Raw genomic sequence first — 24,656 nt, forward strand, 5'->3', positions numbered from 1 at the left:
GTTGTACAATTAAGAATCCACCATCTTCTGTATTTTGAATCTTATTCTCTATTTCTTGTACTTAGTAAGAAAAAGAATGTTGTTGTGTGATTAAAAGGCCGTTGTTTAAAATTGTTTTTATCGTGTTTATGCGTCTGTCTAATAGTTCAAATCTTTATTTATTGGAGACTAATCCGAGTATAATGGTCAAACTTTCTAACTAAAATTCTGAACATTTGGGCATGCCACGGGTAAATCAAAGAATTTTTTCTGTGAGATTGCTTCGATTGCTTAAAGCTGTAGCGGAACTAATAAGCTGGTGACGACATAATTTGATAAACTAAATGTAGTTTTGGCAATTGTCAACGAATTACCATAACTTTTGTCGTTGAATACTAACTGGGTATTATCGTGATAGGTCTTATCTCTTTCAACTGCAGTTGTAGTGATGCAGTTGAATAAATTTTTTGATTTAGATAGATAATTCATATTGTGTATAATTCAAATATCTTAAATGAGTAACGAACTGAAACTCGAGAAAATGTTTAAGTAGCACACTAAAAATATAGAACCACTTTATTGCATAGGCCTACATGTGATTTACTATTTGAAACTCATTTGTAATTTCATACAAGGCATTAAAATAATGCATCTAATTGCGAGTTCTTCAAAGGAAAAAAAGCACAGGCCTATTTGATAATTAGACATAAGTAGCTGGATGATGTAAGTAATATAATCCAGTTGGTCTTCCAAAGCCGAGTAATTAGTAAATTGGGTTGTCCCCAATTCCCCCCTCGTACTACATTGTTAATCCGATACGTCCGGCTCAAACGTCGCACGGAAATAAGCCTTCAAATAACTCTATAGTATAAACTTGTTTCGGCCTGCAAATGGGATGGTTCAATACAAAGCAAATAATGTAAGAAACTCGAAGTTTTGATTTCATAAAAAGCGATAAAAAGAGAAAAAAAGAATATTCAGATGCGACATGTGCGTGATTTTTATTTATGCGGATAGTCAATCAAGTGTTATCCGATTTCTAAGATACTTACACAAAAAAATGTACTGTTGTAGTTATGAATATTCGAACCAGTTAAACTCGATTCATCGATTATTGTGAATAACTAAGAATATGTAAAATTGGAAATAGATTACGTGATTACGTCACGGTAAAAGATAAAAGGGAGCGGAGATTCTTCAATTCTGAAGGGGGGGGGGGGGGGGGCGGGGGCCTTGCAAATTCCAAATTGATTACAACGAACAAAGTGTAGGAAGCAATGATACATGTATCGTCTCGCATGCATGCGAACATGAAGGAAAAGGCCAAAAGGGTAAAACACCCTCACAGAAAAAAAATCGCACTCTGACGTCATCGTTTTTGTGTGTGGTCTGAAACACTGTTTTTTTTAAGGATTTAACAATTTTATTTATTTCGCTTTTATAGTTATTTATCGTTCATATGTTATCAATGCCTTTCTACGAAGAAAATAAATCAAACACAAATCTTTGTCTTATTTACTATGCCGGTAAATTTTACTGATGTGTGAAAGTAGCGTAAAATGGTAACACAGATGGACAGATATGTTTATGTCATATGAAAAAATTTTTCGGTAATTATTTTTGTCGAGTTGATTATTAGCAGACGAAACCCGTAAAGGCAGGTATAAAGCAACATTCCGGGTTTCTGACAGTCTTCTGCCTTCCTTCGTCCCGAAACAAACATGGAAACAGACACCAGTTTAGAATATCTCTCTTTTCGAAGCAATATTCCCTGTCGCAAAATTGTTTTAGATGATTCTGAAAAGGTGGTTACCTTACCGGTTTAAAAAATTGCCTTTAAACAATTTTTTTTTTTATTTGGGCCTTTTGTTCGATTTGTTTTTATTTACCTCAGGTGTGGACAATATACGATGGTGGACCAAAAACTGTCAGAACTCCACTTATATGTTTACCCCCAGTTAGTGGAACTGCTGACACATTTTTCCAGCAAGTTCTTGGTCTGAGTGCCAAAGGATACAGAGTCATCTCCCTCAGCTACCCTGGTATTATCTGATTCTTAATTCTGTAATATCATTCTATATCTTTGTTGTTATTCTGAAGTCTACTGGAGCATCAATGAATGGTGTGAAGGCTTCCGTAAGTTGTTAGACTTCCTGCAGTTAGATCAAGTTCATCTATTTGGAGCATCATTAGGTATGTATAATCATGTTTTATCTAACAGATGATAAAATAATTCTAGTTTTAATTTATTACAGGGGGGTTTCTAGCCCAAAAGTTTGCTGAGTATACTCACCGTTGTCCAAGGTAAAAATGTTTTGTAGCTTCCCTTAATTTTTCAGTTCATGGTTGACTTGTTATATATGTAAAAGACAAAGAAAGAGTGTTGTTCATATGAGAGATGCTCTCATACTGAGGAACACCCTTCTACTAAACCATGCACATTTAAATTTAAAAAAAAACTGTATTTAAAAGTTTATCTATATAAACATTTTTTCTTAAATTGTACATTAAATTAAATGTTTCATTGATTACATCTGTAATATTTCAAAATTTCAGGGTACTCTCATTAGTACTTTGTAATTCCTTCACTGATACATCTGTTTTCCAGTATGGTGATTCAGCTCCCTTGTAAGTAAAGATATTCTACTTAACCATTCCCCTCTTAAATCACATATTAAAATTTCATTGCTTTCAGCTTGTGGATGTTACCCTCTATGGTTTTGAAAAAAATGGTTATGGGGAACTTCGGTAGCGAGAAAATGATGGAATCTGTCGTTGCAGATTCGGTTGATTTTATGGTGGAAAGGGTAGATAAAGTTATAGTTTATTTTGGTTGTGGAAACACTAAATTTGTTTTATTTATAGCTGGAAAGTCTATCGCAAGCGGAGTTAGCTTCTAGGCTAACACTGAATTGTGGCAGTAGTTACGTCCACGTCGATAAGTTGCAACAATATTGCGTTACCATAATTGATGTCTTCGATGACTGCGCTATCGCCTCACCTGTATGTGAGGATATGTACAGGAGTTATCCTCATGCCAGCATGGCTCACCTTAAGAACGGAGGTAATTTTCTCCCAAATTTCTGTGACCCTGCCTGTGATTAAAAACCTGTTCTTTTCTTTTAAGGCAATTTCCCTTACCTTAGTCGTTGCGACGAAGTTAATCTACATCTTCAAGTTCATCTTCTTCGATTTGAGAGAACGCGCGGTGGCAATACTTTCAAAGATTAAGTTGTAACTTCCAGTACGTTTTACGTGAACCTGAATTTCGTCACATCTCAGTCATACTAAGTAGATGCAACTTTGAACGTATATTGCAAAATACTGCATTCCCATTGCTCCCAAATGTTGCCTTTCTTTTATCGCCAAACCTTTAAATGATCTAATATTTTGAAATTTGTCGTGTCTTGAAAAAACTCTTAGAATCGTAAGCCCCGACGACAGTGTAATTGTTTGACTGGGCATCTGTTAGGTAAGCAGGCTATAATGTTTTATCCTCCCCTTTTTTGTTTGATTTTCAAGGGACTTTTCTTTATTGATTGTCTGTTATTACGAACTCGGTTAAGTATGGCAAGCTATTGCTCTACCAATATCCCTCGGAATTCCATGTTTTGCCTTGTATCCAATTGTGATGACTGAATAATCAGAACGGGTGAGGAAACCCCCAATTATTTTTGCGAAAACTCGTCGGCTTTATACACGTTTCAGTTAAGTTTAGTTGTGTTGACGTCGCAATAATATTATCTGACTGCTGTGTACGAAATAAAACAATAATTTCTTACTTGTTTTCTTGATTTTTAAAAAGCGAAAATTACGGTTTGGCAAACTGCGCGCTCAAGATGTGAAAACTGATATATTTTGAGGATTACAGCAGTACAGATATACATGGGAGACGATCAACTCTAGAACATAAAAGAACCAGATTATAATGAAGGTAAAATAACTCAAGAATGTGAAAAAAAAACTCCGAAAGTTCAGCTGTGGGGAATCATAACTGTATATGCCGGTTTGTTTTTGAAAGAAAAAATGCCTTTGACATGAAAATCGTCGTAACAGTGTTACTATAAAGCGTTAAAATGACAAGCACACAGTGAGGAGAAAGTTGGGTGTTATATTATATCATCTAGGCGGGATTGAATAGACCTCAATATCAGCACACAATAAACTACTGCCAAGGAAAAAAAGAAATCAAAATGAAGTTCCACTGACAAATATGCTGTCAAAAGGATCAAAAGCCTTGTTCTTTCTTAGTGTCATATGTGTGATCTAGTTGCTAGAAGACGGTGGAAATCTCAAATGTTATTATTATTTTTTTGTTTTGTTTTAAAGATGAAATTTCAAAATACAGGGAATCAACTCGTATGTTGTGGGTGGGAAGAAGAAGTTTTTCTTTAGCGATTTTAGTACCGGTCGGTGACAGACGTTCTCTTTCAATGGCAGTGTTGACATTTGAGGAACAGTTTGGCTTCCCATGGTTTACGATGCGTCCAGATAGGATAGAAGACACAGATGAAAAGCGGTCATAATCCAGGAGGAAAAAAAAAGACAAAAAAGAGAGAGAGAAAGAGAGAGAGAAGCCCGCCACCCATGTAAGCCTGTACGTTGCGAAGCGTATTGTTTCCAGGCTAATTTTCCCTTCATCCGTTCTATCCTTAATTCAACTTGGAAATCGAACCACTATTCCGTGTACGAAACAAAAAAAAAGCGGAGAGCACCTGGCGTGGCATTATAAGGGGACAAAAAAGGGACCGTCTGCCTCAATAAGAAACAAAATAGAAAGTTGGTGGTAAAATCGATCTACTACATCTTCCCATATATAGAAAGCGAGGGGAGAAAATGATTGGATGGGAAAGAAAACTTCCCTCAATTTCTTTTTTTTTCTTCTTCTTCATTTGTTTTGACATAAATTGGGAGGGGGGGTATATTTGCTGGATGGTTCTTGATTATTTCTTCTTTAGTGTGAAAAAACTTCGTTTCTTGGGCTCATCTTTTGTTGCCTGTGCCGGCATCGTCTGAGCTCGTGAGGATCCTGCGCTCGCACTCTCGACTGCGGCGGTAGTAGAAGCCTGGAGCTTGGTGACCCATCCATTCATTTCTTCGTCATCCTTAGCCTGGAATAGATACTCGCCACCGTTGGATAACCTAAAATGTTTGAAAAAAAAATAAAAATAATATTGATTAGCAAAACTGACTCGCATTTTCTTTTGTTTTCCCTTCTTTTTCTTACTTGAGACGGAAGACGTGTCTCTTCTTAGTGTAATCAGCAGCCACTTCAGCAACAGCCGTGCGAATGTCCAACGGACTTTCGTTGCGATAATGAGCTTCGGGAGTACCCCTAGCAGTCTTTTGATCCTGTTTCAAAAGATAACAACATTTAGTTGAGGCTCTTCAAAGTAAAAAGAAAAAAGAGTTATGTTATTACTTTGTAGACAGCCAAATCTCCTTGGCGCAGAGTCAAATAGACCTTGTCCCAAGATCGGCTGGATGCTTTCTTAGTAGTCGATTCCCATTCGTGTTTGCGGGTAACCGTACCCTCATACACGTCGTCTCCACCAGCTACAGAACTGCGGCGCTCTATTGGAATTATTAATGATTGTCATTATTAAAATGTGTTTTTGACCAAACGCAGTCGACAACATCAAAGCCAACGATAGACGAAGAAAATGAAATGGAGAAGAAGCGGTTAAGATTGACGACAATATTCGTTTTCATAACTCGCCCAGAAAGGGGCAGCCCACGGTGATCGTCTTACAAGGCCAATATTATGACAAGAAACCGTGAAGGATCGAAAGATTGCTTTTTTTAGATGATTGGTCGCAAATACAACCTTCTTCATCATCGCAAGCAGCAGCTTCGTCATCTGAAACGCTTCCAACGCCAGACGGAAGCTGGCTTTTCGATGATTTTTTCCAGCGGAAGGAGCGGAAGGGGGACTTGGAACGTGATCGAGATCCTTTGCCTTTTGGCGGACTGGTGGTGGTTGTAGGCGTACGGGACGTATCTGACGGCCTGGCCGAACGACCCGTTGACGATGCGGCTACAGGCGTACGGCACACAAATAGCAAACGGACAACACATGAATAATCTTACCTTTCAACAGGAAATGACTTTTTTTTGGCTTAAGGCATCTAAATCGTATTCTACAGACAACACAAGTTCATTCGACGTTTAAATAATGGCTAATGATAACCCAACTTTTAAAAAATAAGTTTCATCATTCACCAATCAAAATGAGGATCAAAAGAAAAAAAAAAAAAAGTCATGCCTAATAAGATAATACCAAACCACTAGCTTATTAGAAACCAAAAGAATCTTGCGTCATTACTTGTCGACGAAGCTCCTGGGCTACTAGGTGAAACTGGTACGGTCTGTCCAGAAGCAGAATAGGAAGGCGAAGAAGTTGCTTCAACTTTGGCATGCACTGGAATGTCACCCAATTCCATCCAAAAAAAGAAAAACAATTTGATATACTATGTGGTCTACCAATACAGGTAAACCGGGTAAACAGAATTAACTGAAGGGCTATAAGGGAAACGAACACGAAAAATTACAGATCCACGCAAACATTGAAAATTAAGTGTGTAACAGAACTACAGTTAAGTCAAGCCAAGGGCAAAAATAGAAAGGTTAGTCATGCAGAGGCTACATCCCACCACCACTTACCGGATTTACAGAGAGTTGTAGACGTTAGCTCCTCTGAATAGAAATTACTGCAAATCAAAGCTATTTTATATTCAACAGATGCCGCCACCACGAATCGCGTACACCAACCAACCACCACCACGACTGGGTCACGTAGACAAGAGAAATCGCAAAGCTGATGCGGAAAGCTACGGAAATATCCGAACTTAAACGCAAAAAAACGGGGGCAAAAAAACCAAAAAAATAAAAAAAAACCTTTAACATAATTTTCATAGCGCGATCAAAGCCCAGTGGAATGGACGGTTCGGAGAAGGGAAAGCTATTCTTTTTTTTTGTTTTTGTTTAGTACGGCTCTTACCTGGCACCGGTTTAATAGCTTGTTCAGCTTTAGGTGAAGCTCTCCCTTTGAGTTGTCAAAGGTTTTTGCGCGGCAAAAGAATTAAAGAGAAAAGAAAAAAAATCCCAAATTGGATTTGTGTAAAAGCTGTCACAATCACCGAGCTCATGTGCATTGAGAAAATCAAACAAGATTTTACCTTCGGTGGCTTCTGTTGTGGGATCCTTATCGGTACTGCCAGATATAGGCTCGGATGGCGACGTGTCTCCGTCAGTTCTAGAAATAAAAAAGAAACAAGAATATGAGAATGGATGAGGCGACAAAATGGACAGATTTGACATACTGGTCGTGATGTGATCCTTCGGGTGGAGAATGAAGTGCGGCCAGAGCAGCTTGTTGAGCAGCCAATTCTTCTGCCCTTTGTCGTTCATCGTCTTCTTGACGTCGTTTCAATTCTTTCAATTCGTACTGCAATAAAATATGGAATCATTTTAGAGTGAAACAATCAACTGAGTGATCAAAACCCTCAGCTGAGAGGTTTTATGATGAGTCAAAACCACAAACAGGATTAAAAATTTAGGGCAGATAAACGAAAAGGAGATCACCACCACCATAAAACATACCTTGTGATTAGTAGTGTTAGAAGATTGTGCGTTACATGCAGTTACACTACCAGAAGCAGAGGAAAGGGCTACAGAAAATTGTGTTACGGAAGGAGTGGAATGGGCGGATTGGGTTTCGGACAAGCCGCCTTCAGAAATGGAAGGTAGAGCAGAGACTCGGCCGACCATTGGACGAATTTCAATGTTGACTGGTTCTTGGGGTTTACTTTTTGCTTTCGGACTGATTCGCAATATATTTTGCCAGATATTTAACCAACTCGAATTCTTCTTAGGACTCTTGGACAGGTCATTTTCAAGGCTTTTTCTTCTCAATTCAAGGGAATCAGAAACTTTCTTTTGCTCAAAGTCACTCAATCCAGCAAAAGTAAGTCGTTTGCTTAAATCTGGCTGGTGGTTGGCGTTACTGAAAATCCATTCTTCGCAATAGACAGCACTGGGCGATTCTGCTTTGCCACTGCATCCTTCTTGGGGGCTTTTGAAGGACTGACTCGTGTTCCGTCGTTTAATGCTCCTCTTTTTCAAGTATTTACGGCGCTTTTTTAATTTGTCGCCGGAAGCCGAGGCGTCAGATGAAGAGACGGACGAGTCCGAAACGCAGGTGGAATGAGAAAGGCGGGATAAATGGGGAGACGAGGAGGCGGAGGAATTGTTAGAAATGAAAAGGCGGTCATCTTCCTTGTTGGATGCTGACTCGTCGAAGAGTTCCTTGATGCAAGTTGGACTAGGTGTTTGGTCACTAATAGAGCGAAGTAAATTTCTGTATGGCGAATCCACAACAAAGGATGTAGGATGAAAGTAACCGGGATGCCAACTAGGACGATTCACGACCCACTCACGAGAACGAGCGCGAACACCATCACCATGCAAACTCCATTCCATCTACAGTGAAGGGGACACAAGGCAACCAAGGATAACACCACAACCACCACTAACAACATAAAAAACAACCACGTGCATAAGAAGAGCAGGAAGCATGCTGGCTGGACAAGAAAGCGGGTGGAAAAGGTGGAAAAAGCTACCGTGTCTTCGGGTCGATTGTACCCATCGAAATGTTGGTCGTAGGCTTCGCCGTCTTCGCCCAAAAGTTTCTCTTGTTCCCTAAGCTCCAGCTTGTGTGTGTAGCAGATTGACAAAGCGATAACAAAGATGACAAAATAGAGAAAAAAGGCACCAAAAGACAAAAAAAGAAAGAAAGAAAGAAAGATCTCGTAATCAAACAAGTGGATGACAGAAAGAAATTCTACCGGACAGTCTAAGATGTTCTCATAGAAAAGAGAATGAAACCAAAGCCACAGGCCGTCAAGCAATGTCTAGCTACTTTTGTGACAAAAATGTAAACTAATTTTGTTGATCATTTGAATCCAGTAAGGCTCGAAGCACTGAACAGAATTTCCTCTTACCGTTGTCAATCTTTCTAGGGCAGCAAAACGTTCTTCTTGGGCAGCAGCAGACTTTTCAAACGCCTCGTGTTTCTTTATCAAATTTTCTACTTCGTCTATGGTGTGCTGCAATTGAAAATATGCCAAAACAAGTGAAAAAGAAATTAGATTCCGTGACTCACGATGATGCAATCTCTTAGCTTACTCCTAATTCATGACTCATCAGGTAGGATTCTTGCGCCATCAACCATCCTTCAGCAACGGCGGCGTCGCGGGCGAATTGGTAGACTTCCAAAACTAGAATAACAACAGGGAAAGGCTAAAATAAGTGCCGTTCATAAATTTGTACAACGCATTGAAAACGCACTGAGCTGGAGGTGTTCCCAACGTTCCTCCCATCGATGTAACATGGAGTTGCGTTGGTTGGTGAGGGCTACAAGTTTCTCTTTGATCTACGATAAGAGAAATATAATTATAAATAAAACGAATAAAGATTTCATCAATGCGGATTAATAACCTCGTTGGTGGCATAGTGCCCTCTGGATAAAAGTTCTTTGCCAAGAGCAATGCAGGCTGAAAAATTGTCTCCTCTTGCGTCGATTTCAGCCTTGAGACTCTGGTGATTGTTCATCAATAGTTCAACACCGCTCACATCGCTATAAAGGAAAAAAGGAAAACGAAAATAAATAAATCAATTTAATTCCATAAATGAAGTGAAAAAGATTTTACCGTGGTTTTTCTGTTGTGTTCATCTGTCGGATGAGGTCTTCGATCCACAAAACAAGAGTGCGTACCATGGAGAAGAATCGGAAGAGGTCTCCGGTGTCGGCTAATTTCTGGCGTCGGCCTTCGCATAAGGCTTGCAACTGTAGCCAGGCATTGACAACTTCACCTTCACGACCAGTGATTTCACGAGCTTTGTCTCCGGCGTAAGCTGTTTGGAGTCGCTGTGAATCTTCCTGGACACCCTGGACTTGACTCTGTAACGTCTGAAGATCCTGAAAAGATGAATCGATAGATTTTAGGAATGTGCTCAATGGGCAAAACCAATCCAGTTTACTCAATTTACCTGGATGAAATTCTGGTGTTTTCTCTGGAGTGCGGACACGGATCCTGCATCTCTTCCCAACTCATCAGAAAGTGTGTTTTGTTTCTCGACGATGCGGCCCAGCACGTCTTTGCAATCATGGAAGAACTTGTGCAGTTCGCGTGAGGCAGCCAACATTTGCGTTCTCGTATCAATCAATTCCAGGAGATCAGCCCAGGCTTCGTTCAGATCATCCTTCCATTCGGCGATAGTAGCGGCGTCAGAGTGACGGGCACCCATCAGCTGATCAGCGATCTCGTTGACGGCTGCCACTCGTTCAGTGCCGATCGTTTCAGTGTCTCGGGCAAATTCCTGGCGAATAACAAAAGATAAAATAGAAACAGTTCCAAAAATGGACGATATTGATATTGCATTACCTTGAAGCGTTCCCAGAGAAGTGTGACGTGATCGTAATCCTGACCGAGTTCGTGAGAGCCGGCAACGACTTCACGATCAGCGATCCATTGGCGGAGATCGTCGACTTCGCGGCTAAGCATAAAGAGCTGCAAAGCTTCTTCCAACTTGGCACGGCGTTCTTGAGCCAGATCGCGAAGACCAGCGTACAATTTGTCAACCTGGGCTTGTCGAACGGCAATCTGGTCACTGTCTGGATGTCCTTCAGCGATAAGCTGGGTGGATGTCTCTCCAAGAGAGCGGATGGTCTCGGCGTAGTCTTCCACGGCCAGTTCCAAAGTTTGATGTTTCTTCATCAAGTTCTGGGCTGAAATTTCATCTTTTCCGCGATCTTCCACCATCATGTACAGTTCCTGTTCGCTCATCCATGACTCGGCCTCACTGGCATCGAAAAAGTACTGCTGGGCACGTTCAGAAGCCAACAGTTTGGCTCGTCGATTATCCATGGCGTCTTTCAGTGTCTGGAAACGAGGTAAAATTGTTAATAACAAACAAAAAAACGAAAAAATCAAATTTGTTCCAGTTCACGTACCTGCCAAGTATCGAGCAATTCTTCGATGAGGTTGGAGAACTCTTCAGAATCGGCGTGATCTTCGTCGATCAATTTCTGTCCGTTGTTGCATACCAAGTGAATGCGCTGTTCATGGTTGTCGATTTCTGTTCTCAGTGACTGGTTCTTCTTTTTCAAGACGTTGACGTTGAAGAGTGAATTGCCATTGTCGCTGGCAGTGGCCAACGGCATTTTATCTGAGATCCAGAGCTTCTCGTCCTCGACGTCGCGACGGAATTGGTATGCTTCCTTCTTCTTTTCCAAATCGCGTTGGCGTCTGACCAGTGGTGCTTTCAGCTCATCGAATCTTCTTTCGACAGCTTCCTTCTTCTGTTGAATGTCTTCCACCTTCTCGGGCGTCATGCGCTCCAAATACTCGGCCTGTGCGCCCAATTCAGACACTTGCTGGGCTTTGATTGCCATCTGCGTTTCAATCATCTGCTGCTTCTGCATCAAGATGTTGACAGAGGCCAAGTCCTCGCCAGTGCCTCCAGTCACCATCTGTTTCTCCAGGTCAGACATCCAGGTATCGATGTCATCGCAGGTTTGCTCGTAAAGGACTTGCCTATTAGCGTCGAATAAGCGTTCACCCTTTTCGCGTGTTGTCCTCTCGAGGTCATCAAACTGGTGACTCAATTCCTGAAATTACATTTTAAAAAATCGTTTAGAGTGAAATTGAAATTGTTTTAATAGTTTTTCAAGTAAATACCTGGATACGCGGATCAATGGTTGAAATAATTTCTGGCTTTTCAGTAATCAATTGCTCCCCAGCCTGCTGGATATGGTAGAGTCGGTCTTTGTTTGAAGCTATTTCAGCCTCAAAAGCCTGGTGACGAGTCCACTTGGAGTGAACTGTTTTAGCGCTGCGATAAGTCTCGTCCTGGGCAATTATGTTCTTTTCTTGGATCCATTCGGAAAGCTCTTCGCAGTCTTGCAAGAACTGTTGAAGTTGGAGGGCGTCACGCAGCTTCTCCATAAGTTGAACGGCTCTCTGGCGGTTAGCCTCGCGACGTTCACTAATGTTTTCTGCTTTTCGTTGGGCCTTGTCGGCTGCAAAGTGGCCCTCGTCTTCCAAACGCTGAGCAAACTGGATTACGTTGTTGACCTTATCGTCGTTGGCGTCCATTGTGGTAAGGAATGCTTCGTGGCGCTTAATGGCATTCTCTGCTTGTTCCAAATTGGCTGGCATTTCATCCTATAGAAACACAAGATACAAAAAGACGTGAGATATACATCCCGTACAAATAATCGGGGTCAATTTCAATACCTTGGAGAGAACGTGTTCTTGGTGAGCGAGAAGAACTTCCGCTTGTTTGGCATCTCGCAAGAACATTTGCAGGTTGAGGGACTGAGAGAGCAATTGCTGGCGGTTCTCCCACATTTGATGCAATTCCTCCCAGCCGTCACGCAGGGCCTTGAGTCGCTCTCGCAAGAACATGTATTGCGGGTCGTCCGATGTCGTCTCTTCGGCAGTGATGCGCTCACCGTAATCCATCATACGTGAATAATCATCGGTGTAGTTATCAATCTCCTCGCGGATACCTTGATGTTGACTCAACAATTTCTCGGCTTCTGCGAGGGAAGCAGGGATATCCTCGGAGGCTACATCTGTCTGGGTCTTGGTCAACCACGCCTGGAAGTGATCCAAGTCGCGCAAGAAGCGGTGCAGATCACCAGCCTCTTCCAATTTAGCATCGCGCTCTTTCAACATCTGAGTCAAGTTCTCCCAAACTGAGCGGATTTGTCCCAGGCGTTCGTGGATAACCTCTTCTTCTTCGGGATGTTCTACGCCGATCTTCTCGGCTTCCTTATCAAGAGAGTCCAATTTAGCCTGGATAGCGGCTAGGTCGCGTTCCATGCCGGACAGGCGACGCTGCAATGTCATGATGCCAGTCAAATCCATTTCCAAACTGTCGGTGGATTGGAGAATGCGGATCTTGTCTTCAATCCACAAGATGGTTTCGCGACATTCGATGTGGAACGTCTGGACACCATGGGCTGATTGAAGTTCATCTCTCTTGGCTTCCGCTCGATCACGCAACTCGGCCCAGCGGGCGTTGAGCTGATTTTGGCGAGCCACAATATCTTCCGAATTCGGATGTTCAACGTGAAGCAATTGGCGGGCCAGTTGATTGACAACTGCCACACGGGAAGCATTGGCGTTCATCTCACGATCGAAACCGTCGTAGCGATGACGCATGACTTCGACATCTTCAATGTCCTTGGCCGGAACCATTGTCTCCAACATGCGTTCTTTCTCACCAATCCATTGTTCAACTCCGTCAGCTTCTGAGAACAGCTTGTACAGTGAAAGGGCATCTAACAAACGTTGTTTGCGCAGTTTAGCCAATTCCATCAATTCCTGAATAGAATATAACAATTTTATTACATTAACTGGTTAATAAGTGTTATTTTTAAAATTGAATTTACCCTGTAGCGACGCTCGATGCTAGCCAAACGTTCGACGACTTCGGGTGAAGTACGATCCTGCTCGCCGAGTTGTTCAGACTGCTCTTTAAGAGCATCGATTGTGGAGGCGTAATTCTTAAGTTCCTCTGTAACGTCCTTGTGTTTTTTAAGTAGAGACTGGACGTTGGCTTCATCGCGGCCAACATCTTCACTGGAAACCAGTCGCAAAACATCCAGCATCCAAGTGTCAACATCATCGGCATCGGTAAAGAACTGGTGGTAGCTGACGGCTTCCTCCAATCGCTTGCGTCTGTAGGCGGCCGTTTCGCATAAGTGATTCCACATCTCTACCATCTCGGTAATGCGCTCTTGGATCTTTTCCGAGCCTAAATTGCGTTTAACAAGAATGTGACATTAAGTTCTCATAGTAATTTCGACAAGTCACATTAAATGCGAGTTAGGAAAATACGTACCGAAATGCTCCTGCTGAATAAGCTCTTCGCCAACGTTGACTACCGAATAGAGGGCCGGCTCATGGCTGGCAATGTCCTCTTCTAGAGCCTTGTGTTTCGAGATGAGCAGGTGAATGGTAGTCAAATCATGCCCAATATCGCCAGTCGACAAAATGTGTTCTTTTTCCTTGATCCAGTTTTCTTCGTCAGCCATGTCCCAGTAAAATTGCCAAAGTTTGCGGCTTTCTTCCAAGCGAGCACGGCGCTCCACGGCCAGTTTAACCAGTTCAGCGTAGGCATCCTGACATAAACAACCGTTGCATTAATCAAAATATTTTTGGCAAATTTTGTCACGTATATCATTACCTCGAGCTGTTGGACGCGATCGACAATAATGGCGGGATCGCACGGACCAAATCCACCAGTAGCTTCAGTCTCCAAGAAGCGTTGCGAGTGCTGGACTACCATTTTAACGCGTTCTCCCAAGACGTTGATGTCTGCTTCGACCAGGGCGTGCTTTTGAAGCAGGTCTTCGACGCCCATCAAATGTTTACCGTAATCTTCCGACAACAGGCGGACTTTCAATTCTTCCATCGAGTCCAAGATATAAAGCATTTCCTGCCATAACACGATAAAATTGATTGAACAGTTATGGAATTTCCGTGACGTGATGATCAAACCTGGAAGTTTTGTTGCAGCTGAAGGGAAAGTTCCAAACGCATGCGTCTTGCTCTGAGCAATTCTAGGAGATACTGCCATAGGCGAAGAACGTTGTCTTTACGAGCGTTGATGCGATCGATGTCGTGATAATTTTCTGCCTCCAACTCCTGTGCGACAGCCACAACCGCCTGGACACGTTCCTCATAGGCAAGAATGTCGGTCTCGATGGCCTCGTGTTTCTTAGCGGCAGCTTCAACAGCGGCCAAGTCGAATCCAAAGTTGTCCTTAAAGAAGAGATTTAGGCGTTATGAGTTGTATATTCCTAATTATTAACAATATATTAAGTTCAATTACCTGGGAGACGAGACGTTGATTTTCACTGAGCCAAGTTTCTCTCATGCCGGCCTTGCGATCAAATCGGGCAGCCAACTGCTCCAACTTTTCTTGACGGATGAGTTCTTCGCGAAGAGTGAGCTCACGCTCGTGCTCTGACTTTTCCAGACGCTCCCACGCCTTGTTAATATCAGAGATCATTTTGCCTTCTTTGGGGAAATAGGGTTTCTGATTATTGGCCCTCATCTTTGACTGAAGGGTGAAGAGCAACACTTCCAAGTTGCCCTTCTCCACAAACTTGGGCGGCTTCTCCAGCGTGCGGTAATTATTGAATTGCAACAGCTGCTGCTGGACACCGGCCAGCGAGTTGGCAAAGTCACGCTCGCTTAGCGACTGGATTGTCGACTCGATCCAGCGAAGCAAGTCACTCGTCAAAGTCTCGTACTCGGTGATCATGCGGTCGTTCTCCATGGCGAGACCAACAACCTTGCCAATACGTTTTCCCTGGACAGTTTCTTGCTTTAACTTGGAGAAATAGTGATAGTAGGTGACAACGTATGTGATGATGGATTTCTCATCGGGCTGGTCGACGTAAATGTCTTCGGCGTCGAGCAGTTTGGTGAGACCGAGCTTTTGTTCAGCCACATTGAAGGCGTTGTTCAAGTTAAACATGGCGTTGGATTTGGAGAGTTTGTCGTACTGGACCAATTCCGGGCAGTGTTTGTGAATAATGGCGTTGAAAGCCAAACCATCGCGCCACGAAGTCGTGAAATTTCGAATGTTGACGTTCTGATAACCGGCGGTTTTCATTTGACACCAGAGCAAAAGGGCGTCCTTGGCCGAACGTGTTTCGTTATTATCTGTCTCCTCAATTGTAATGTCTTGAATCTGGTAGATAAGAAGGGGATTTAGTAAAATTTTCCCACGGCATTAGCAAAGTAATTAAGATACCTGGAAACGAAGAATAATGGTCCAGATAAGACCAAGAGTTAAACGGGAACTGCCGTCCACGATATCATGAGAGCCCATGTTTTCCAAATGGACACGCTGATCTCGGAGGAACTGCAGAGCCTTGTCCACGTTCTCCAGGCAATGAATACGCATTTTGCCTTTGGTCGGACGCGGCTAAAAAACATCAAAAGGAAACGTAAAAATTAAATTTTGTCGACCAAAAACTTTAATAATAAGACATACCAGACGTTCGCCAGAGAGAACTTCTAGTAGTTTCAAAAGCATTTTGCCATCGCGGAGATCTGTGTAAAGATCTCCGATGCGATTTCCGACGCGTACAAGATGAGAATTGACCCATTTTTGGAACGTCTTCTTTTGTACACTCTCACGTTCATCTAGTGGAATAGAATTCAGGAATTAGTTTTCGAAAAATAAAAATGATTGACGGGTCATGAAAAGGAGGGGGACGCGGGAAAAACAAAAAACCCGGCAGGGTGTGGCACCTCGCAACTCTTTGACGACGACGTCAATGTAATTGTCAGCCAAAGTGGTGACAATTCGTTTGTGTTGGTTGAGCACTTGGACATCAGGTGGGTCCGTTGTGGATAAAATCACTGGAACAATGAAAACTGGAGGCACAAGATCGTTTTGGCTATCCTCATCGGAGCTACTATTTTGTTGGTGCACAGGTTGTTTCGACGAATAATTGGCTAGGGCGTCCATTTCCTTGGGAACCGGACGGTCAGCCCACGAAGCGATAGAGAAACTGGCTTTCTGCTGCTGCTGCTGTCCTACCTGGTCGCTACTGACGCCACTATCGGCCGTTGTGGCCCAGCCCGAGCCTTGATGATAAGACAAGCTCCAATCATCGTTAGGATGCCAACTGGACCTTGCTTGTCTCGTAGGACTTTGTTCAGCCAGTGAGCGTTGAATGTCGGCAGCTACGCGAGCAACATGCCAACTCCGACGCTTGTCGGCCGTTTTGCCGGCTCGCACTCGCACCACATCTGGCGTTACGTCGTCGGCCATTTGTTTTCTTAGTCCCGTCTCTCTCTTTCTCTCGATCGGTGCGGGACTAATAAAATTGCGACACCGGTGAGAAGAACGGGAGGAGAACCGTCACTGCTTTGATGGGATGCTTCAGCCTGACTGGTTTCCAGAAATCTGACTGATGGAAACCTACCGCACTTCCGCACGCGGGCACGCATGATTATTTCACACTCTCTCTCTCATTCTCCCTCATCCTGAACGGAGGGGGGAATAGGGCGATTGTATGCCGGAATCTGACGCCCTCCGATAAAAACATCCCGTGACAAACGTAAACCACCAAAAACAGTATTTCTTTTTTAACTATTTTTTCTTTCCTTTTTTTGTTGTTGAAATACTTGCGCAGCAATACTAGGTAGCAGTGTCGGCTGTCGTTATCGCGTTATGTTATCTGGGGTTTGGTCGTTTTCGAAAAAAAAAATAAAAACGACGCACACACACAAAAGTTCACTGTTGAACAAGCCAAACGATCGGGCGCGCGTCCCCAGCAAACTCTCCCGTCGATTTTCAGGTATGGTGCCATTTTTTCGGTGTTATCTGATATATTCATTGGCGAGTGTTCATTATACGTACGATAGATCGCAGAGTCACGACCAGAGAGACCTGACTGTGCATAATAGGGAAGACATTTTTTTGTTTTGTTTGTTTGTTGTACACTTTTTCGTCTGCCCGTGCAAATGCTGCTGGCGGTTTGCTGGCGGATCCATCCGGTTTGTTGCGGATTTATGGGACAGGGTTGGAAAGTGGGTCACGTGATTTTTTGTTTAAACAGAAAAAGAATACCTGCAAGAGCTTTGATGCGAGATCGTTCAAAGAGCCTCGATGAAGAGTTGCCTCCATCATAGTCGTAGTCGTCAATGACTTCCTGCTGCGTCGCTGGGTCCCACCGGACGCTGACGCTAATATCCGTCGTCATTTTCCGCTTTTCTTCTTCTTCAGCTTCGTCTTTATTTGGGGTAGTTGAGGGATTCTAGTTTCGACTTCAAACAGCCACTTCCCTATCAAAACTGAGACGTCTCGTCCTACTGAAATCAACTGGAACAAAAAAAGAAAAAGAACAAAATTGGTTAAAAGAAAAATAAACATCAGACCAGTACGGAAGTACCAGTGTACACTATTGAATCAATCAGAACACGCCAAGGGGAGGAAACGAGAAAATCTTCATTCATTCCCACAGACGACCAAAACGGAGTAATGCTGCGGTGCTATGTGCATGTTGGCAGAGTTTGATACGCCCACGGAAAAGCGAGCCAGGAAAGCCAAAATGTGAAATAGAAAACCCCAAATGTTTTTGTATTGTTTTGTTCCGGGAATGATGGGTGCTGCCATCTAAGAGCCGGCCAACCCCAGACAGCCGCACCCAGACGCCATCTCTTCTCTGCCATGCAAATAGAGAAAGTCGGGGACGGGTTTTGTTGTGTCGGCCACATGCCCAGAAGGTGGAAGATATACTCGGGTGATGACCGCATCGCCGATTCCAGACGATATCTTGGCTCACAACACTCACATTCTCGCCATCGATCGTACGAAAAACTTTGGGGTATTTCAAGTCGTCAAGGGAGTGTTCCCACTATGTAATGAGCTTCTTCCGACCGGACGAAGCTATAGACTAGACGGGAAACTGACTGGAAAAAATAAAAATTCCCTTTTTTTCTTTCTTCAATTCTTTACAACAGCACGAAAAATGTAATTTCAATTTCGTTACTTTTTGATACAAAAAATTAAAAAAAAAGTCCCGAAACTTGAACCCGAATTGGTTCTAAAGGAAACCTTACGAAAGGAATCCTTATCAAAAGACGACCAACACGGAGCAAATCCATTGATTTATCGGTGATAAGCATCAAAACGTTGATCTGCGACGTCGTTAAAGTTAATAGTGATCAGAATACATCCAAGATATCGTTGTTGTCTCGATCGTCCAGCCGAGATATCTCGATGAGCACTCAATCGACTGGAAACGGACAACGAAGCTGGTGGGTGTGAATGCCGTCGTAAATCGAATGACGGCCCCCCCGTACTCATAAAGTTGATGGTTACCAGAACGAATCGAATGTAGGAGGATTTCGTCAACCTTGTCATAACGAGCTATTTCTGTCAAATGGGATCGATCCACGCAACTCGTACAAGAAGACAAGGATCACGTTTGGCGAGCAGCCTCTTAGGCATGGCCTCCTCATATCAACACGTGCAACAGAAACAAACAAACATGTCAGGGAGACGACGGCGACGACGCTCACCCAGTAGTAGACATTGTCACACAGGGGGCATCGGTGGGAGGAGGAAATACTAGGGGGGAAAAAGAGTCTATTGATCGGGGTCCCACTCCCTTTTATTCTATTCCACGTTGCCAGTTTTCGTAGCGACGCCCGACTCGAGTGCATTCACTCGAAAGCTTCCGTACGTCAACAATGAAAGCTTCAAGCTATACACTAAGCTGAGATCTCCTAGTATACTTTTGAAAGATGACGTGACGTCATCATCGTAAAAAGAATGGGGTTAGAAACGAAATCGATATAATCTTGAACCGGTTCCCTGCATACAATCCAATTAGTTTCAAACACAAAACTCGGGACGAAAATAGCAGCCTGTTTTTAGGGGTCACCTGTCCATCTCTCCCCCCTCCCTCTCTTTTGAACCGACGATCAGGTTACCTCGGTAACGGGAATTTCGAATGGCAGAGTTTCTCATATTGATCAAACACGGGATGAGAAGCAGGTTTTGTTTCTAAACAGAGATGAAGCACACGCCATCGGCCATTCGACCCGAAACCGGCGCTTCTACAAAACCGCACGGAAGAGTTTCTTATGTTTGGTCGGAAGTGGTAAGGAAGGAGGGGGGGGGGGGGGCTATTATTTGGCGCGGTCAGCCGACGACGACGTCGCCCTAGCGTCTCTTTAGAAGAAGAGCCTATGGCTGCGGGCGTTGTGGGCCAACGTCTGGTTTGTGACGTTTGAGGCAAGCAGAAGCGACCGAAAGAGATGCAAGCCAACATTTCGGGTGCCGAACGCAGTGAATATATCCCGCCAGTTACTAAAATAGACAGGGCTCTCTGAATGGTATGTGTCCGCACGGCTGCCTCTCTCTTTTACATTTGGGAAAAAAAGAAGAAGTTGAAAAAATATATAAAATGCCAGAGAGTTGGTCACTTGTAATACACTAGCAGCGACTGGAAAACCTAAAAGGCCAGAAAACCTTTTTTCTTTTACTTTCTTGTTTTGTTTTGATGATTCCTGACAGATCACCAAGCAATCTGCTTGAAACGGGTTTTTCTTTCAGCTGGCATCTTTTTTTACCGACATTTTTCTATTGTTGTAAAGGAAAAGCCAAGCCCAGCCCCTCCTACTACTAGTGCCTAACTTTCAGCTGATCAGCTTTCATGGTTGCAACTCTTTCGAGATGCCACGGTGACGACATGAATATTAAAATGAACGAGAACTTTTCAAATGCCAACAGCGTCAGGAGACGAAAATGACCCCGGTTTTGTGTGTGAGGTGAGGTGAGCCGTCGAAGCGGCACCGGCTTTCCAACTTTTGGGGTTTTTCGGACAGACAACGGCGTCCCCGTGCACGCACACATAACACACCCAACACAACAAGACATGATATCACTGGCACACAATTATCCATCCAGCTTGCAACACTCACCTGATCAAATTGACACGTATCCTTGTCTCCTATTCAAAGATGATTGAAACTTCTTCGTTATATTCGCATCGAGATACAGGATATTGTGGTGGAAAGGGGCTCCCGATAGCACAGAGCGGCCACACAACACTCTCAAGCTCCGTTCACCACAGTTGTCCAACTCCAAAAGCAATGGCAAAAAGAAGAAAAAATCAAGCCTCGCCCTTGTATTGCCACAGCAGACTGCAGTGGCGCTAGTCGCAGTCTAATCCATCGATTCTCAACAGGGTTGTTTGTTTTTCTATTCTTAATTATTTACAAGACAATCAATTTTTGACAGACTTATCTTTTGCTTCCAGTTTAATTGAATTCGCCGTGTTATTTTGGTAGCTTTTCCCTTGTTTACATGCATAACAGGAAATGTATCACTTTTCCGGAGATATGCGCAAGCTTATCAGTAAACAATTATCAGCTTCGAATAATAATCGGCTTTAATCGCACTAACTCTCATGACTTCTCGCTTTTTTTTAAGATTGCATAAAATTTCAAATTTTTTAAAATGCATACGTCTTTACTGTTTAACGTATGTTTCAGCTGCATTGGACGTCACGTGTCAAAGGAAAACAATAAATTCATCAACAAGATAAACACGAAAAAGTATTTCATTGACGGTTCAGCAGTTTTTGATGCTGACAATAATTAACTTTTGAACTTCACATACAAATGTTATCAAATAGTTTAGTATTTCATGCATTCCACGGAATGATTAGTTTCCTACTTTTCCTTGTGGTTTGGATGCCATTTGGTATCGATGATGAGTCATAATGTGTTGTACTTTGAAAAACTATGGATAGATGGCGAAAGGTTCCGGTACTCATATAAAGTGCGGTAGTATATGAATATGAATGAAAGGTAAATTATAGCTGTAACAGCCATGGTATGGTTAAGTTATCGCTTGTATTTATTTAGAAAGAAAAACAAACGAAAAAAAAAAAATTTAAAGTTCTTAAAAAAAAAATTCCAATCATACAATAAACTTAAAGTACACAACATTTTTAAGGACTTTATTGAATTTTTTGTTTCGAATCAGTAACAGTGGAATTAATTGAAATTGATCGAATTCGAGGGAAATGGTTGGCTGATTAACTTGACCTTAATTTATTTTCCAATTACCAAGGGACAAGTGTGAAATACTAAGAGATTGCTAAACGGTAGCGACTGCGTGTTCCGTCAAAAGTATTTTAAGGATTTAGGAAGATAAAGCATTTGATAGCAAATTTGGACAATAAGTCTACAGAAGACAGGTTTATAAAATCCATTGATCCATGACTGTATCCTGTATCTGTTTGCAATACTCCGATGACGTAACGGAGCCGGTTTGTAACATCGTAGGCGTAGAGAGAGAGAGCTACCAACTGGGTCCATTTCCGATTTTGTAGGTTCATCCGATTAAAAAAGGTTGAGCAGTATGTTTGATCAGATTGTGTTGTTCAAGTTGAACTTAATAAATAAATGCATCATAAGAAGAATTTCATTTCGAGATACATCATGGAATCTCATGGTTTTGACTAAAAAATAAAAACCAAGACCATTTAGTTACTTCAACTGAAAAAAGAGCTTTTTCTGTGCAAAGTTCAATGCAGCTTACAATAATCTATCCAGAAAATAAAAATTATAATATCAATTGAAATTTATATTGTTTTCTGGGTTTTGCTTTAAGGCTTAAGCTCGAAAAGGCTTTGAGAACACCAATATTATTGTTGACGTTAGCACAAATATTACATCGGGGAATAAATAAAAATCACATTTTCTCGGAGTCTGAAAAAGATTCTCGAATAAAAAAAAGAAATCCTACACGATTTCATTTCAAAAGGAACAAAAATAGGCTTATGAGCACATCAATACATCATTCTTCATTCATTTCACCATGATTTCACAATTCACCCCAGGCAAAGGAATTTATCAAAATGTCATTTTGCAGATGACTCATGTGTTCATTTTCATCTACTTGAACTGTCAACTCCTAGTCTGCAAACTGCAAATACCAAATAGTGTTGAATTCACAGAATTCTGCATAAAATTAAATATGGAAAATTCAGTTAAAAACATATCCAAGAATGTAGGTTACATTTTTATAACATATACTGTGATTAAAATGATTTCATTAAAGTTTACCTTCTTCAAAATTTGACATACACCTAGCTCAAAAACACTGAAGAACTTTCAAACTTAGTTAGCAAAAGCCTTGCTAAAGTTATTCGTTTCTCAACTAATGAAGAAATGAAACTTTCTTGTCTCAAGTTGCTTAATGTTAACAATTCCTCTGAGGCTGAGAAAGTTATTCAACAGCAACTTATTGAATGGAAGAAACAACCCATTGGAGAGAGCAATATTGAGTCTCAATTACCAGCTCAAAAGCGCAAAGTATTTGTTATCTGCAAAGTTCATAGAGTTTTGCTTATAATCACACTTCATATTTTTACAGTTGGATAGCGAGTTGAATAAAATTATAGCCAACGACTTGGAAAACTGGGAATAACAAACTAGTATTGTGACTGAGAAATACAGTTGATGAAAAAACATATAATTTCAAATTATTCTTCCTTTTTTTCTTGTTCAAGTAAAGCTGATTGGATTCCAACTTTTTGTAGTTCTTCTATTAACTCCCCGTTTTTGTGCATTTGTAAGAGAATATCACAACCACCAACAAACTCACCACCAATGAAAATTTGTGGTATTGTTGGCCAGTTTGTGAATTCCTTGATACCTTAAAAAAAAGAAAACATGTATGTTAGGTTACAATTTCTTTTAAACCGAGTAATGTTCAAAATTACCTTGACGAATACTCTCATCAGCCAAAACATTGTGAGCATCATAATTTGTTACTCCATGCATTCTGAAAATTTGAACAACAGCATTACTAAAGCCGCACATAGGCTGCTCAGGAACCCCCTTCATGAAGACAACAACTTTGTTTTTCTTAACCATCTGTTCATACTGATCTTTTGGTGACACAGTGCAAAGATAGGCTATTGAAATTGGCCTGTTAAGCACAGCCGCTTGAAGAAAGACTTTAGAACACTTTTGCATGACACCAGTCATCTTGCGGAAAATTGATTAATTGAATTTAGGACAGCTGAATGAAACGCTCAAGGGCCCAAGTAAGATCAAACTTAAAACTTATAAGGATGCAGACGAAATTTTGTACAAAAATATACCTGAAGGCCCCGAGTCCCACTACGGTAAATTACTATTCCCATTTCGTGCAAGATTTGCAGTTCGATTGTGACTACTAGATGGCACCATTGGCACCCTAGTGGAGTCAAGATAATGTAATGTTATTTACTGTTTTAAAAAAAATGCAATAGAAAATGGAAAATTGGAAAAATTAGTATGATGTAATGAATCTACGCAAATAAAATTATTTTAAAAAGTTAAAAAAAGGTTCCTTATCCTTTTGTTTATCATATTGGCAAGCATGAACATCATTGCATGACCAATGTTCGTGTAGTACAAATAATCGTGAGGGACTATAAAATTTCGTCAAGGCACGGAAAGATGTTTACAAGGGACCTTATGGCGAACAGTCCCTCGTAAATTCATTATTCCTAGCGATGGGATGTATGGCATTTCGGACCCTTCCATTACGGCCCCGTACCATTTCGGCCCAGTCCGAAATCGACCTACCAATTCGGCCCCTATTTACCTTTTCGGCCCCATTTTCATAAATATTTTTGAAATTGTATAAATATTTTATTTTTTTGGAAAGTTAAATAACAAGAAGAGAGTATTTTAGTAAAAGAAGTGAATGTCCAAAATTTTAAATATTTATTTAATTTTATTTGAAGTATTTTAGTAAAAGAAGCGAACGTCCAAAATTTTAAATATTTACTGGATTATTAATGGACGTTCACTTCTTTCACTAAAATACTTACATAATAATCAAAGAAATATTTAAAAATTTGTTAAAATTTGTTTTATTGCACAGATTTTGTAAAACAATTTTTGGTCCCAAAGCGTTATACATATTTTTTTACTCGAAGTATGTGATTTTACGCCAATTCCATCTGTAACTTTAAGATTTTTTTCTACATTTCGGTCTTATTCTCTTGTTGAGCTTTACATATTGTACTTATAACGATGCTTTATAACGATATTATAGTTTTATAG

General features: G+C 41.5%; 4 protein-coding genes across 18 annotated transcripts; 2 read left to right on the plus strand and 2 right to left on the minus strand.

Annotated features, from left to right (window-relative positions):
* The first annotated feature begins 1,590 nt into the window (after positions 1 to 1,590).
* LOC124344570 (maspardin-like) lies at positions 1,591 to 4,147 on the plus strand. The gene is made up of 8 exons (XM_046798159.1): positions 1,591 to 1,784; positions 1,874 to 2,021; positions 2,080 to 2,172; positions 2,235 to 2,283; positions 2,536 to 2,607; positions 2,675 to 2,786; positions 2,845 to 3,043; positions 3,107 to 4,147. Exons 1-8 carry the CDS (start codon positions 1,701 to 1,703, stop codon positions 3,208 to 3,210), a joined length of 861 nt encoding a protein of 286 aa, XP_046654115.1. The 5' UTR covers positions 1,591 to 1,700; the 3' UTR covers positions 3,211 to 4,147.
* On the minus strand, positions 3,814 to 20,672 carry LOC124344566 (spectrin beta chain-like). Of its 13 annotated transcripts, none has more exons than XM_046798144.1 (28): positions 20,508 to 20,672; positions 17,647 to 17,898; positions 16,060 to 16,211; positions 15,817 to 15,990; positions 14,887 to 15,753; positions 14,553 to 14,816; positions 14,239 to 14,490; positions 13,894 to 14,173; positions 13,442 to 13,806; positions 12,279 to 13,373; positions 11,721 to 12,206; positions 10,994 to 11,650; positions 10,425 to 10,922; positions 10,030 to 10,359; positions 9,690 to 9,958; positions 9,478 to 9,616; positions 9,328 to 9,412; positions 9,166 to 9,257; positions 8,982 to 9,086; positions 7,582 to 8,460; positions 7,302 to 7,426; positions 7,158 to 7,234; positions 6,980 to 7,024; positions 6,305 to 6,400; positions 5,807 to 6,016; positions 5,402 to 5,553; positions 5,207 to 5,331; positions 3,814 to 5,121 (listed from the first exon to the last, which is right to left on the minus strand). In XM_046798144.1, the coding sequence occupies exons 2-28, from the start codon at positions 17,777 to 17,779 to the stop codon at positions 4,923 to 4,925; spliced, it is 8,151 nt and encodes a 2,716-aa protein (XP_046654100.1). In that variant the 5' UTR covers positions 17,780 to 17,898; positions 20,508 to 20,672; the 3' UTR covers positions 3,814 to 4,922. The 13 variants fall into 13 exon arrangements, with proteins under 13 accessions (XP_046654100.1, XP_046654101.1, XP_046654104.1 ...); XM_046798145.1 differs by lacking the exon at positions 20,508 to 20,672 and adding an exon at positions 17,977 to 17,993; XM_046798148.1 differs by lacking the exon at positions 7,582 to 8,460 and having other exon boundaries at positions 20,508 to 20,670.
* On the plus strand, positions 17,015 to 23,127 carry LOC124344571. Of its 3 annotated transcripts, none has more exons than XM_046798161.1 (4): positions 17,015 to 17,374; positions 22,468 to 22,605; positions 22,689 to 22,910; positions 22,972 to 23,127. In XM_046798161.1, the coding sequence occupies exons 2-4, from the start codon at positions 22,468 to 22,470 to the stop codon at positions 23,023 to 23,025; spliced, it is 414 nt and encodes a 137-aa protein (XP_046654117.1). In that variant the 5' UTR covers positions 17,015 to 17,374; the 3' UTR covers positions 23,026 to 23,127. The 3 variants fall into 3 exon arrangements, 2 of the variants coding, with proteins under 2 accessions (XP_046654117.1, XP_046654116.1); XR_006919772.1 differs by lacking the exon at positions 17,015 to 17,374 and adding an exon at positions 20,654 to 20,774 and having other exon boundaries at positions 20,846 to 22,605; XM_046798160.1 differs by lacking the exon at positions 17,015 to 17,374 and having other exon boundaries at positions 20,777 to 22,605.
* On the minus strand, positions 23,017 to 23,803 carry LOC124344572 (glutaredoxin-related protein 5, mitochondrial-like). Its single transcript, XM_046798162.1, has 2 exons — positions 23,321 to 23,803; positions 23,017 to 23,253 (listed from the first exon to the last, which is right to left on the minus strand). The coding sequence occupies exons 1-2, from the start codon at positions 23,586 to 23,588 to the stop codon at positions 23,081 to 23,083; spliced, it is 441 nt and encodes a 146-aa protein (XP_046654118.1). The 5' UTR covers positions 23,589 to 23,803; the 3' UTR covers positions 23,017 to 23,080.
* Positions 23,804 to 24,656: the final 853 nt, after the last annotated feature.

The sequence above is a fragment of the Daphnia pulicaria genome, chromosome 6, assembly GCF_021234035.1.
Source record: "Daphnia pulicaria isolate SC F1-1A chromosome 6, SC_F0-13Bv2, whole genome shotgun sequence".
NCBI lineage: Eukaryota > Metazoa > Arthropoda > Branchiopoda > Diplostraca > Daphniidae > Daphnia > Daphnia pulicaria.

What these genes read in the sequence shown, in the direction of transcription:
- LOC124344570 (XM_046798159.1), top strand. Translation starts at nt 1,701, where the DNA reads ATGGAAACAGACACCAGTTTAGAATATCTCTCTTTTCGAAGCAATATT. An exon ending in TTTTAGATGATTCTGAAAAG is followed by an intron (nt 1,785 to 1,873) that starts GTGGTTACCTTA and finishes TATTTACCTCAG; the next exon opens with GTGTGGACAATATACGATGG. An exon ending in TCTATTTGGAGCATCATTAG is followed by an intron (nt 2,173 to 2,234) that starts GTATGTATAATC and finishes AATTTATTACAG; the next exon opens with GGGGGTTTCTAGCCCAAAAG.
- LOC124344566 (XM_046798135.1), bottom strand. Translation starts at nt 16,845, where the DNA reads ATGGCCGACGACGTAACGCCAGATGTGGTGCGAGTGCGAGCCGGCAAA. An exon ending in ATCGCGTCCAACAGCTCGAG is followed by an intron (nt 14,174 to 14,238) that starts GTAATGATATAC and finishes TGTTTATGTCAG; the next exon opens with GATGCCTACGCTGAACTGGT. An exon ending in AGACACGTCTTCCGTCTCAA is followed by an intron (nt 5,122 to 5,206) that starts GTAAGAAAAAGA and finishes CAAACATTTTAG; the next exon opens with GTTATCCAACGGTGGCGAGT.
- LOC124344571 (XM_046798160.1), top strand. Translation starts at nt 22,414, where the DNA reads ATGATTTCACAATTCACCCCAGGCAAAGGAATTTATCAAAATGTCATT. An exon ending in TTAAAAACATATCCAAGAAT is followed by an intron (nt 22,606 to 22,688) that starts GTAGGTTACATT and finishes ACATACACCTAG; the next exon opens with CTCAAAAACACTGAAGAACT. An exon ending in TACCAGCTCAAAAGCGCAAA is followed by an intron (nt 22,911 to 22,971) that starts GTATTTGTTATC and finishes ATATTTTTACAG; the next exon opens with TTGGATAGCGAGTTGAATAA.
- LOC124344572 (XM_046798162.1), bottom strand. Translation starts at nt 23,588, where the DNA reads ATGACTGGTGTCATGCAAAAGTGTTCTAAAGTCTTTCTTCAAGCGGCT. An exon ending in TGATGAGAGTATTCGTCAAG is followed by an intron (nt 23,254 to 23,320) that starts GTAATTTTGAAC and finishes CTTTTTTTTAAG; the next exon opens with GTATCAAGGAATTCACAAAC.